The sequence below is a fragment of the Mauremys mutica genome, chromosome 1, assembly GCF_020497125.1.
Source record: "Mauremys mutica isolate MM-2020 ecotype Southern chromosome 1, ASM2049712v1, whole genome shotgun sequence".
Taxonomy (NCBI): Eukaryota; Metazoa; Chordata; order Testudines; family Geoemydidae; genus Mauremys; species Mauremys mutica.
This window is the reverse complement of record NC_059072.1, coordinates 170,538,564-170,553,293: the sequence shown is the minus strand read 5'-3', so window position 1 is coordinate 170,553,293 and position 14,730 is coordinate 170,538,564. Positions and strand designations below refer to the sequence as shown.

Sequence of the window (14,730 nt, the reverse complement as noted above, 5' to 3'; positions counted from 1 at the left end):
GGAGCAGGCGGAGCAGAGGTGAGCTAGGGTGGGGGGGCGCAGGAAATAACGGGGGATAGAGGACCACTCCCAGCTCCAGCTCACCTCCGCTCCACCACTGCCACCTCCCCCGGGCGCCCGCCGCTCGGCTTCTCCTTCCTCCCAGACTTGCTGCACAAAACAGCTGTTTCATGCACAGCAAGCCTGGGAGGGAGGAGGGAGAAGAGAAGTGGTGGTGGCGCACGGAGGCGAGCTGGGGGGGCAAGTTGGGGGGGCGGAGGCACTTTTTCCCCATGCCCCAGAATCGGCACCTATGATGGCCGGCGCCAGAATGCTGCCCCTAGAAATGTGCCACCCCAAGCACCTGCTTGTTTTGCTGGTGCCTGGAGCCGGCCCTGGTTACATATGCTGAGGCCAGGCCTATACTCTAAAGTTAAATTGACAGCTATATTGCTTAAGGGTGTGAAAAACCCATGCCCTGAGTGATGTAGTTAACCGGCTTAACCCCTAGTGTAGACTGTGCTAGGCTTGATGGAAGAATGCTCCTATTGAACTAGCTACAACCCCATGGGGAGGTGGATTAAGTAAACTGATGGGAGAACCCCTCCCATCACTGCAGTGAATGTCTACACTGACGTGCAACAGCGGCACAGCTGCAGCATTTCAAGTGTAGACAAGCCCAGTGTGGTTAATAGTAAATTGACGCATGAGAAGTCCCCTTTATTCTGCACCCATTCATCTGCTTTCTTTGTACCTCTTCCCCTTTTTCTTTTCCCTTCTTTGTGCTCTCCCTTCTCATAATATAGAGTGTTTCCAATATGCCCTAACCCCTAGGGCACATCTGCTAGTTAATGTTGACTGGGCTCAGGTCTTGGAAATGGCTGTCCAACACACTCTGAGGAGATACTTGTGATTGGCTGTAGTTTTGCTAGCTGCAGGGACCCCAAAGTATCAACTAACTAAAACATTTTTATTGTGCACACATACAGCTTCATTTTAAGAGTTTAGTTGTTTTAAACAGGTCCAATTCTTTCAAGTATGCAAAATGATTAGTCACACTGTGCGTGACTCACTAACTGGGAAAGTATTTCATAATGCAAAGCTGGTTTTTGTAGTTTGTGCCACAATGCTCAAACATGGAGAAATTGAATTTTTAAACTTTTTCTTTAACTTAGTAACTTTGAGTATAGCTAAAAATAAAATAGCTCCTAGGGTAATGCTAGGTCTTCAGTGTGCTATAGGTTTAACTACTACCTGTTTTCAATGGACAGTTTTCCTATTATCTCCAAGTTCAAGTGGCAAGAACTAGAATGTCAGACCCTGTTTCTGTTATGAAACATTTTTAAAATAGAAAAGATAGCTGCCTGGTTAGACTCATTAAGCTAAATTCAGTAAGAATAACTCTTCAAGTACCAAGAAAAATCTTGGCTGGCAGAAAAATCTTGACATGTCCTTTCAACTTGTGCAATAGAATTTTGCTAGTTAAAATGAAAGTTTGGGAGATATATTTCTGATGAATGAATTTTGCCGGATAGTCATTAGGTATAGGCACATGACAAGCAAGGAATGACTCATCAAAAATATGCTTTGTTGATTGACATGACTAGTGTAGGTAAGTTTTAGTTCTTTATGATTCTCCATGGCATTTTAATAAATGTTTCTAGTATTTTTGGTAATATGAAGCCTTGGGAACCCTCTATTAAATACTTCCTAGTAAATAGAGAGGTGACCATTTTATTTTGCATGTGACTTAAAGGATTAACCAAGTTCTCCTGCACTTGTGGAAAAACTACTTTTCCATGGATATTTTGCATTGCATCTAGTCTCTTGAAGATTATATGTGGGATAATTGCTAATAATAGTGAAGCAATTAAAGAGGGATTGCACCTGGATATTGGGAAGAGTACAGAAAAGTTTTATTGGGCCAATATTTGTCTATTCTATTGCTGCTGCTGCAGACTTCTGATCCCTGTAAAGTTACTGGCATAATTCTCCTACATGACCCAACAGTGAAATCTGAATCTTTTCTCTGCCATCAGTGAGATGCCGTGGAAAGATTTGTGAATAATTCAGCTATATCACTTCATTAAAAGATCAGATAAGAGGAGGTAACTTTGACAGGAAATGGGTGTTTGATGCCAAACTAACTCTCTCTAAAATCCATTATTAACCATTTTGGTCTGAAACGTGGAATTTCTTCCAGATCAGTAGCTCTGAGGTGTTCATAGAAATAGGTGAGTAACTGACAAACTATCAACATTTAAGGCACTTAATCTTTGGATCATGCCTTCTTTTCTATGCTAGACCTTATGTCACCAAGATTCCCATTAGCTGGTGCTCTGAGTCTCTGACCTACCTTCATTGGAGTGTTTGGATTTGAAACAAATCACAGATAGTAATATGAGAATCATGATTGTTGCATATTAGCATCAGGAACATTTAAGTGCTTTTTTCTTCACTGTCCCTGACTTATTTAAGCTTCCTGACCTTCCCCGCCTCACTGGCACTCTTGGGGCTGGTCTACACTGGGGCGGGATCGATCTAAGATACGCAACTTCAGCTATGTGAATAGCGTAGCTGAAGTCGAAGTATCTTAGATCGAGTTACCTACCGTCCTCATGGCGTGGGATCGACGTCCGCGGCTCCCCATGTCGACTCCGCTATCGCCATTCACGTTGTTGGAGTTCCGGAGTCGACAGGAGCGTGTTCGGGGATCGATATATCGCGTCTAGATGAGACACAGTATATCGATCCCCGAGAAATCGATTGCTACCCGCCGATACGGCCGGTAGTGAAGACGTACCCTTGGCTTCATTTCTTCTGAAAGAGCTTCCATTCTAAAACTTGCTAATTCTTAATCCTTTTATTGTCTCTTTTGGTATCAACCATAGATGCTGATCTGACAGCTCTCTCCAATATGTTTGTGATCTGAATGGCTTGGATAAAGGCCAAAGAACATCGTGTCTCCTGGAGGGTTGTAGTAAACAAATAATGCATTAAGGCCTGGCTTCAGGCATTTTTCCTTTGAAAGACACCTGAATTCTGTAAAGCTTGAGAAGGACCCGTAAGAATCGTTGCTCTTGGCCATTTTCATCAGTTGTGGGCCCTTTGGCATCCCTGTAGCTTGCTACAAATGGATATAAATGGCTTTGAAGTTAAAATTACATCTCTTTGTGGAATGATTTTGTCCCAGTCCTGTTGATGACTTATTAAAGGTGAAATCCAAAACTTTTTGCTAAGGCTTGAGTTCGGGGATCTTTGGTTCCCTTGGAACAATCAGTAGCATTGGAGTCTTACATGGTAACCTAGGGGGGACACAGCTATCTCCTCTGCTTTAGATGTTAGTGGTGCCATCCACTGTTGTAGGGGAAATCCAACAACCTGCTCCTGGAACTTTGCGGGTAAGTAAGGGCATAATTCTGGATTCCTTATATTACTTCAGCTCTCATTGGAGGCAAAAGATTTGGGTAGGCAAAGAATGCAGGATTGGACTCTAAAGGAGAAAGTGACTTTTCTCCACTTGGACTCTAACTTTTATTTACAGTTTCAAATTAATATAATTTTCTTGACTGCAAATTAATAATTTTAAGTCTACACACACTGAGTGCCAGTAACATGATATCCTCTACAAAGTTACCACACTGTAGTATGAGATAAATATTGCTTTAAGTGTAATGGATTACTGTAACATTTCAGATACTTCAGCAGCAACTGTTAGTAGAGGGCTTGTTATTGTTGTCCAAATGACTCGTTGTGTGGTGTTGATATAACCAAAGGGTGCTATACACATCTAGAAAAGAGACCATCTTTTCCTGTAAGGGCTTACAATCTAAAGACAAAACAAAGGACAGGTAGGGGATGAGGAAACATACAAGCATATGAGCCTGGTGAAGAATTGGTACAGCTTTGTTAGTCACATGTATTCTCCTTTTTTTTTTTCTCTGTGGGCAGAGGAAGGTAATTTTGTACTCTTGTTTTCAGAGATGCAGGAGCCACCAGACTTGACATATTTACTGGTAAGTGCCGTAAAAAATAGCTAAAGGGGGTGATGCCAGTTGTCAGCAAGAGACATATCAAGAGGGCATTGGTCTGCATCTGATTCCTCAGTTGCAGGTGTCTGCCTGCATGCTATCATGGTAGTTGAAAATTTGGCTTTGGAAATATCAGGTGATGGGGTTTCCATTTCCCTTGGGAAATCATCCCACAAATGATGTTGTCTTTCAGGAGGCTTGTTTAACTGTCGTTAACTATTTCTTTCAATGGCTGGGGTACAGAATGTATAATGGTTCTGCATGCTTATGAGTATTGTTGGCAGTATCAATGAACAAAGGAATGCAGAAGTATTTCAGCTTTCTTGTAAAATCAGGTTTTAGTATTTTCAGCAGGGCTGTTCAGTGGAGATATATAAGTAGCTTAAAAAAATTCACTGTTTCTCCTCTTTTTTTTTTCTCATTTTATTCTGGTGAAACATCTATTTTGCAAAGCTGAACTCTCACTGACATTTGTATTGTTTGGCCAGCTAATCCTACTGAAAGCTGGAGTAGAGCTGGCCTAATCCCTTTGCCCCACTGAGTTACAGACTAGCCAGATTCCCACCATATAGCTTCCCTTATGGGATGCTGAGATGTCTCATGCTGGTTTCTACCCCTTGTTTCTACCTGTTTTTCAAGTTGCATCATTCACTTCACATGCCTCTGAGACCTCCAGCTGAGATATTGAACAGACATCAAGACTTGCACAGCTCTCTTTCTTTAGCTAAGTCAGGTTGGAAAGTGGTGTCCTGACAAGTTGCTTTTTTGCAGAACTTAGAACACACACACAAAATATCTTAATACTTACAAACCACTGGGTTTAGATTACAGAAAATTAGAAGTATAGTAAAACAGCGGTTTGTCATTTTATTATTTCTCTTCTTTGCTGAAAAATGACTTGTGTGAGCTTTGGGTATCAATTACAGGGATCAAAGGGCAATCCAGACCAGTGAGGGGTTGTGTCACCACTTGTCCTGCAACCCTGTGCCTTACAATGCTTTGCTAATATAGCTCCTAGCTGAGATGCTCACAAGCAGCCTACAAGTGTCCGTGTGGTAGACAGCCCTGATTCAGCAGCTTTAACCTCAGCAATACCTCATTCTGGCTTCCACCAGCCTTGGTCACAGCCAGCAAGGTGACCCCTGCATACTCTCAGTCCTGAGTTTTCCTGAGACCATGTACTCTATAATGTCCACACCTTTTCTGGATAGTTCAGAGAAATAAGGTTTGTTGGTTCCTCTAAAGACACAAAAGCACAGAACAGTTTATAAACTGAACTGGGGTAAATATACCCTTCCCTTTAAACATAGCACTGAGTTAACAGTAGGGCATGAGTTAAGTGATGTCAAGTAAAAGGAATAAAGTTAGAGGGTTACGAGCAAATAAAAGTGAAAACATGCATCTAAACATCTAAATCTTAACCTAGCAAGGTACAACCTTTGTTGAAGATGGCTTCTCACCTATATTCAGTTTCCAGAGACTTCTAACTCCCCCCCAAGCTTTCTCAGCTTGTAAGCACTCTGTTCCCTTGTCTGTGTAGTGATGGATGCCAAAGATGGCTTCTGTCCTTGCTTAAGTTGAGTTATTGTTTCAAGAGGCAGGAGGACCTCACACTGTTTTTTCTTTCCTGTGGCCTTCATTTCCTGTATGGAAGTGGAGCATCCAGTATTTTGATCCCACCAGACTTAATTTACATAGGATACAGGTAATAGCTGCCTTCTTTCCTGTTTGGCCACAGACTTTAAAGCATAATTTTATGAAGTATCCATATTTCTCCATATAATGTTAATACATTTCACCATGATATTACCACTAGTGTGTCATTAGCTTTCAGAGAAGACCTCACTCTATACATTTTTATAATACAGTAATATTATATACAGTCAGTTGATTCAATCACTTCTCACTTGAGATTCAGACCCCTATGGCTTTATATACCAGTAAACATTTGAAATGATTTCTTCTGAGGGTTACCCCTCAATGTAAAGTTTATTCAAGTTGTGAGGAAGGCAACATGGAGTCTGGCGGCAAAGGAAGCACCATGCTTTTTTTTCTTTCCCCACTTGTTATCTTAATAAATTTGTTTACCTAAAACATAAAAATGGACCTTCATCGTCTTTGCGTGACAATCAGACTAGTCAGAGAATCAAATATATATTCCTTTGTCTGGGGCACACCTGTTTACCAACACCCCCTGACATGCCATAATTCCGGCATACATCCATAACTCTTAATACACACTGCGTACATACAGCACATAAGAATATTAATGATCAGTCAGTTATTAGTTTTCATATGATACCTCACAAGACATATTTTGTACAAAGATTATTACAATCGTGTGTAGGATGTGAATAGAGGGCTTGTTAGATCACAATCTCCCTTACCAGCAAATTAGGTTCTACAGGTATTTCAAACACGTATTTCTCTTTTTTTCAGTGGATAATGACAAGCTCCAAGGGGGATTTATGTTGTGCTTTTTGGATGATGGATGCGGCATGACCCCTAGTAAGTTAATTATAAAGATGCTTAACTGGTTGTTCAAGGGAATATTCTGCAAATAAATAAAAATACCAAGTATATAGAGACATTATTTAAAATGAGTTTTATATATGTATATATATGAGTTTTATATATGTATATATACAAATTTACTTACTGTTTTTAATATTTTTGCTAGCAGAGTAAATTAGTCCTGAAGTTTTTTTTAAGCTGTGCATAAAATGACTAAATTTTCTTGGAGAACTTAAATGTAAAATCTATGGATTATTACAGAAATATAATTGCCCTGCTTTTAAAGCATAGCACCACCACATATCAGAAAATGGTCAGAGTTCCAGGCACAGTATTACCAGTTAATTCACTGTTTTCAAACAAACAACCAAACACAACCAAACCGTGAAACATTCATTTGTTGTTAGGATCTCTCCCATAAAAGTATGGAGTTTAACATTGCTGTCCTAGCCACATTTAAAATCCTGCTATAATTACTTTTTGGCTCCCTGAACTTCCTCTCTAGCTTGCATTAGACGTGGTATTTTTCCCACTGTGCCTATGTTTTGTCAAACTGCTGTATTTCAGTGTTCGATGATGCATTCCTTGCTTACTATAGGAGTTCCTACACTGTTTTTTTTATTAAAACAAAACAAAACAAAACCCCCTGGGATAGTTCAGAATAAAGGCTACAGTGAAAATGTAACATCAGACTAATTTCCACGTATCACCGTATTTCCAGCCAATAAATAGTGTACTTTCCTGTTCCCTAGGATGGTCACTTAATGATGCCAGTTTCAGGGAGTCTGTGAGCCCCGGCCTGCTCCACTCCAGTTGGGCTGAAGCCCAGAGCAGAGCCTGGCTGGTCCCTGGAGTTTTTATAGCATGTTGGTCTCAGAAAGGAAAAGGTTGAGAACCCCTGACTTAAAGCACACTTCAGTGTACATCATAGGCAGCAATCAAAATAAAAATAGTACTTGTTGCTCTGAATTTGTACATGACATTGATCCCTTGGTGCAATCAGTTGTCAAGTGTGAATATCACAGTTGGAGGAACAGAAATGATACAGGAAGCAGCAGAGATGAATGTCACCTAACTATAAGTCTTTATCTCAGTGGTGCCATTTTGCTTATAAGAAGAGGATCAGTAGATGTTCACCTCCGTATACAATGGATTTTTTGTGTGTGGTCCCAAATAGACAATTCCCCTAAAACTCTAACAAAGGATCTTTATGATGGGACTTGCATTGGTTTAAGGAGTGTTGGGTGTAATTCTGTATATTTTGCTATCATATTTTTGCAAAAGTCATGGGGGTATTGTAATGCTATAGTACTAGGCAACATTGTGCTACTAGCAGCTCAAGACTTTTCAGATAAAATAACATTGTACCAGTTTGCCATTGGTGGAATCCTTAGTAGTTTAAAACCTTATTTCTAGTGTGTTTCTCCTGCTTCTTTTTTAAGAGTGAATTTATTTTCCTTTAAGTATCCAAACAGCCTTCTATTGACCAAGCTGTTTTAGTTCATTGATATTATGGCAGTTTATGCTGCTCCTAAGTAGATAATGGAGAGTCTTGATCTTCAGGTTAGGTTGATACATGCTGTAAATAAACTGTTCCCAGAATGACTGTCAGACGTTCTTGGACGTCGTCCTTGCTAGTTAATTCTTTGAATGGCATTTGGCATGCGAACTTTCACTGCAAATGGAGAGAGCTACTCAGTACCTACTGCAGCTATCAACTGGTGGATTTCTTTCTTATGTGGAAAAAAACTATGCAGAAAGCATTTGCAAAGGGGGAGGTACTATTTTTTTGGCACAGGAATGTGGATCACAACCTAGCTTCTATTTCAAACTTGGCCAGATATCTTGTATTGTTTTGGGCAAGTCACGTAACTTCTGGTGCTTCAGTTTCCTTATTAAAATGAGCACAGTGCTTACCTCATGTGCTGAGGATCAACTCATTCTTGGTTTTTAAAATGCGTAGTTCTTCCAATGAAATGAGCTATAAATACAAAATAATATCTAATATTTGTTATGATTTAATTGTGGTGTGTACAATTCCAAGACCTACTGTCATTCCTGAGTTAAGAAGGGAAGGAGTATTAAGATTTGCTATATTTGATCAAACCATTGGTCCATTGAATCTGGTATCCTACTTTTCTCAGCAGTGATATCCAATTACAGTATTTGTTTGGCTTCCTCTGTACTGAGTCAGAGAAGCATGGAAACAACTTGTGTCTGAAATATATCTTTCTCCACGGCTAATAACACACATCATAAGATCTCAACAAATCCTGTGCTGTAGCATTAACCAAGGTTTAGTTATGCAGGTTTTTAAAGTTTTCAAGTCCTGATGTTTTCTAATGAGTGTCCTATTTGCATGTTTTATCAATAACAATAAAATTCTATTGCAGAGGAAGCTACTGATCTGATTTATTTTGGAAGGTCTTCTAAGCGGACATCTCTCTCAAGAATGATTGGACGCTATGGCAATGGACTTAAATCGTAAGGGTGTTTTCTAAATCCTAGTGTCTTGATTGTCTCTGCCTCAGTATTTTTTTTAAGTATGATCCTTAACTCAAAAACTAAATGGAATAATGGAATATAATCCTAGAAAAATCAGTGTTCTATTTGGTCATCTAACCATCTCAATATCTAACTCAGTATTGTTCCTAATAGCGCATACTGAATCTCCTGATGGTTCTGGTTGTCCAGTTATTTCTAATGTATATTTCAAAAGTGAATATATTCACCATATTGCCCTCTGCTTTCTCTTTTTCTGTAAAGGGAGGGAGAGTTTTGGGGGGAATTCCAGCCATTTTTAGACCAGATTCTTGCTAGTGCAAGGAGGCAAAAATGGTACCTCCTGGTGCTAGCCTGGCCCTGTGTGTCCTAGGGAGGAGTCAGTCTCCTGACAGAGGACAGATGATAGACTGCTACTATCATTAGTGGTTCCACTGGGCAAAGGCAGCAGTAGTTGCTGCTGAAGGATCTCCACCAAAAGAAACTACTTGGGGGATATTCTGGTGTTGAAGCCCAGTTTTGGTGTATCTGGCTGACAGAAAGACCTTAGCAGAGAGCAGCTTGTGGAGACCTGCCACCACATCTAGAATTGCTTAAACTTTGGTATGTATTTGTTTCCCTGTACAGCTGCTTTGATGCAACATTAAGCAGCGCTGTGCATCCTTTAAAATATGTTAATCACTGATCCATGGCTTGTAATAGTTGTATCACTCTATGTATGTGTTTTGCAACCAGTAGCGTAAACCCACAACTTTTCTGTTAGTTTTGTGCACACTGTCAACATGATGTGTGGTTATCTCATTTTGGCTGAGGAGGGTTAGATGAGGAAAGGAGTCCCTTAAGGTTTAGGCGCTCCCTCTTCCCAAGAGCTGCTTTTTCCTTGTTCCAAACTCCCATTGCCAGGAGTAGAACTGTAATTTGAACATGCTAGAACAGGGCCATCAGGCCAATTAATGATATGTTCTGTCTGTGTTACTTAAAGTAAATTAACATCCTGACAACAAGCTATCTGACAGTAATTGGCATCTTCTGTATCTTTACTATAGTGGATCTATGCGAATAGGGAAAGACTTCATATTATTCACAAAGAAAGAAGATACAATGACATGTGTTCTCTTCTCTCAAACATTCTGTGAGACAGAAGGCCTTAATGAGGTATCATTTTTATTTTTATTTTTTTTTTTGCTTTGTTTGTAAATAGTTTCAAATAGACCCTAGGCAAGACTTTGAAGTGCTTAGGTCTCATTAAAATTCAATGGAATTTAGCCTCCTAAAGTGGATGGTACTTTCTCAAGTGTCTTCTGCAATTGCTCTGAATGTTATATATTGTGCTGTAAAGCATTGCTTGTTAAAAATAAACGAAACTTCTCATTTTTCATTAGAAATATTGTTTATGAAATACAGAGATGACTGTTAATGTAGGGAAAAAGTTGTCCAAGTCTGCTTTGTTTTGAGTTTTTTGGGTTTTTTTTTGTAGAAAAGGTGAAGCAGAGCTTTATCACGCAGTATGCTCTGCTGACATCTGAAGGATAAGCATAGATCAAAACTGGTACTGTATTTCAATCTGTTGGCTTCACCTTAATTACAGTCAACAAACTATATTCTTTGGACCCTTCCTGTGAGCTCTTATGTCAGATGGTGACCTGGAAGGGCCTATGAGAATCTTCTTTCTTTAGCAACTCCTTTCTATCTCTCAAAATGGACTAGATGGGATTTGGAAGCAGCCATGTGTAGCCTTCCTTCCTGGAGCTTTGATTGACCGACTGCTTGTACAGCAAAGCAACTTTAAAGGAAAAACTACTAATTAGGGTGACTAAGAAGGAGGTATGATGTTACAGCCCAAAGGTTCGTGGGGCGAGGAACAAGGTGAAGCTCAGGAACATGAAGAGCAAGGGATAGGACTGAAAATGAAAATAAGAAAAAGGAGGGCTCAGTCAAAGAAAGGAACAAGAAATGGAAAATGCAGCAAGAACTATCTATGTGGTATCGTAATAGGACATCTACTTGTAAAACAGCATCTGGAGACTGTAAAGGCTACAGCTATGCTACAGGCGTGATTCCCCTGTTCACTTACACGTATGTGTGCTAGCTTCACAAGTATAAATGGCAGTGTAGCCACAATAGCATGGGTAGTGGCAGCAGAGGCATGGCTGAGTCATGCTGAGTACAAACCTGCTCGAATGGGTGAGTATGTACTCATCACAGCTCAGCTGTGGCTCTGGTGCGGCTAGCTGTGCTACTGCAGCTACACTGCTATTTATACTCATGCTATCTCTCATCAAGCTAGCACAAGTATGTGTACGCGAACAGGGGAATCACACCACTGGCTTGTAGTGTAGACGAAGCCTAATGCCATGTATACGCCAGGGGCATCTACTGGTGTAGATATACTCATGGCTGGCCTTACCATGAGGTGAACTGAGGCAGCTGCCTCAGGTGCCAGACTGTGGGGAGGGGGTGCCACTAGGACCCAGAGTGTAGAAAATTTTGTCTGCTGCTGGTGCATATGTATTCTCCCTGCTCTAGATGCACAGAGATGGTGGAGTGGTGTGCTGGAGGAAGGAGGGCACAAGAGACATAGCTGGCAGGCAGGAGAAAAGGTGAGAGAGAATAACAGAAAGCAGCAGGAGCTGCAGGGAGAGAGAGGAGGAGGAGCCTCTTATGTACCTCTCTGGAACCCCCAGGAGCCTGGGCTGATTAACACCAGCTTCTCAGGGAGCTTCCTGTTTCCTGCTGCTTCTATGAACCCACTTGAGGAGAACAGGCAGTCAACTGAAGTGGTAGGAGCCAGTTAGGCCCTTAAGACACTGATATCTTCCCTCACTCAGGCCCTGCTACCAGCCTGCTTATTTGTCCCCTTCAGCTGAGTGTTGAGAGCCGCTATAGCTGGCAAAGAACAGCAGTCATGAGTGAAAGAAGAAAATGCCCCTCTGGGGCAGCATTCAGAAAAAGAAAGAAAGCAAAGGAAGTTTTTCTGTCTAAGCAGGAAGGAGCTCTCCTGAGATACATAGACACAAATGGTCATGGTGAGCCTTCTGGCCCCAGTGAGGATGTGAGTGCTGAGGAGATGCCTGATCTTCCAGTTAGTCAGAGTGCAGGTGACCTGGCAGCTACTGCAGCATCCATATCTTCATCTCAAATAGATGTAACCATGCACATTCCTGAAGAAAAATGTAGATCAGAGAAGAGTGTGGTGGAGGTGCAAGAAACAGCTGCTGCTGAGTTTAGTTCCTTAAGTCTAGATGATCCAGGACTGTGGACCCACTTGAGCAGTAGCCTGAGGGACTTCCTTGTACTGCATGGGCCACAGCAAGTGAAAAACTTCATGTTCCCCAAAGACGATGAACACAGAAGTTTCCATCCAACACATTACTGGCGTGAAATCCCCAATGGAGAGGCCATGGCTTATGTACTCAAAAACCCAGAATGCTGCATACTGTGTTTGTTGCAAACCCTTTTGGTCTAATGTTCCAGCCACATTGGGTTCTGCAGGAACAAAGGGACTGGAAAAATCTGGCTAGAAATCTGGCATGCCATGAGAAGGCAGCAAATCACCAGAGAGCATTCCATAGGTGGAAAGAGCTTGATATGAGACTAAGGTTAAAGGCCACCATAGATGTTCAGCATCAAGAGAAGATGGCATCAGAGTCTCTTTACTGGCAAAATGTTCTGAAAAGGCTCATTGCCATTGTGAGAATGGTGCTACCCAAAACCTAGCACTGCATGGCACTTCAGATCAGCTGTATGTGCCAAACAATGGAAACTTCCTTAAAATTGTGGAGCTGATGGCTGAGTTTGATGCTGTACTCCAGGAACATCTAAGAAGAGTCACCACCCAAGAAATGTACACACACCTTGGAAAAACAATTCAAAATGAGATCATACAGTTACTGGCAACAAAAGTTAAACAGAAGATTGTGGCAGATCTGAAGTCAACAAGATACGACTCTATTATTCTGGACTGCACACCTGACATCAGCCATATGGAACTGTAACAGGGTGCTGGCTAGGAGATTCAAGCCAGGCCCCTGTTAGCCCAGCTCACCTTAAAAGGGGGATTAGTTAGGACTGGCCCTAATCACCTGAGGGGATGCACCTGCGGGCCTAAGTGGCCAGCCTGCTATATAAAGCTGGCTGGGAGGAAACAGAGGGGAGAGACAGGAAAGGGAGGAGCAAGGAGCTCTAGATCCCTGCTGGCAGGAGAAGCTAGCAGTCTCTCAGGGTGTTGGTCTGAAAGATATGTAAATAGTAGGTGGTGGGAATAGGCATGAACAATAAAAGAGCACTGGAGCATGTACTTTGGAGTGGTCTCCGACTGAGTTTGTGGAGGGGCCGGGAAAAGGCACCGCTACAGGAACAAATGACTTTAATGGTGCATTTTGTAACAACAGAAACCTAGTGAAAATATCCCTTCAATGGTGACTGTCAGAGAGCATTTTCTAGAATTTATTGACATTGATGATACTACAGGAGCTGGTATGACAAATGTGCTTCTTAAAAAGCTGGAAGGTACGTGAATTGCGATAGCTGACATGAAAGGCCAGGGCTACGATAATGGTGCCAACATGAGAGGAAAGAACAAAGGAGTGCAGCCATGGATCCGAGAGTTAAACCCTCAAGCTTTTTTTGTCCCATGCAGTTCTCATTCATTGAACTTGGTGGTCAGTGATGCAGCATCAGCTTCTAGTGAGGCTGCTGAATTTTTTAATGAAATTCAAAGCATCTATGTGTTTTTCTCTGCATCAACTCATCGATGGCAAATTTTGAAGCAACATCTGGGAACATCCTCTCTGACAGTGAAACCACTGAGTACCACATGATGGGAAAGTCGAGTGGAGGCGATAAAGCCTATGAAACACCAAATTGGGAAGAAAATGATGCCATAGTTGTCATTATGGAGGATAATGCTATGACAGGAACTGTTGGTGGGAGAACAGTGGCAGAGGGAAATGGAATCACCAGAAACATACATAACTTCAAATTTCTGTGTGGCTTAGTGTTGTGGCATGACATACTGAAATAAATGTTGTAAGCAAGAGACTTCAAGGTTTTGACCTGGATATATCTGGAACTATGGAACAACTAGACAAAGCAAAGTCATACCTACAGTCTTACCAGTTAGATGAGGGATTTCAAAACGTTCTGAAGTGTGCACAGAAGTTGGCAGAGGAACTTCACACTGAAGCTATTTTGCCACCCATTCAAGAATACAAGAGTCACCGAAGAAGAAGACTTTTTGATTACGAGGCATGGGATAATCCCATTAGAGACCCCAAACAAAAATTCAAAGTTGAATTCTTTAGTGCTAGATTGTGCAGTCAGTCAGTTGAAGAACATTTCATGCAGCTTAAGGAACACGGCAGTATATTTGAGATGTTCTATGATATTCCAAAACTCCTCACTATACTTGAAGACCTACACCAGCAATGCAGGGCACTAAAGACAGTGTTGACACATGATGACATGTGCGATATTGATGCGAATGATTTAGGTGATGAACTGAAAGTCCTTTCAAGATATATTTCAGCAGGATCAACCCCAAAGGCTGTTCTGGAATATATGTGCTCGAATAAGATGACCACCCTCTTTCCAAATGCTTTTGTTGCTCTACGCATACTTCTAACACTTCCTGTAACAGTTGCCAGTGGAGAACGCAGCTTCTCCAAGCTGAAGTTAATAAAAACACATCTACATTCCACTATGA

At 41.3% G+C, this 14,730-nt stretch overlaps 1 protein-coding gene across 3 annotated transcripts in view; it reads left to right on the top strand.

Moving 5' to 3' along the window:
• MORC1 (MORC family CW-type zinc finger 1) overlaps window positions 1–14,730 on the top strand; it is a 94,139-nt gene that overhangs the window by 5,303 nt on the left and 74,106 nt on the right. The window contains exons 3-6 of one of the 3 annotated variants that reach the window (XM_045006326.1): window positions 3,961–3,995; window positions 6,450–6,518; window positions 8,918–9,008; window positions 10,073–10,181. In XM_045006326.1, coding sequence (XP_044862261.1) covers window positions 3,961–3,995; window positions 6,450–6,518; window positions 8,918–9,008; window positions 10,073–10,181 — 304 coding nt within the window. The remainder of the gene's footprint in view (window positions 1–3,960; window positions 3,996–6,449; window positions 6,519–8,917; window positions 9,009–10,072; window positions 10,182–14,730) is intronic. The other 2 variants (XM_045006344.1, XM_045006335.1) reach the window with 2 other exon arrangements.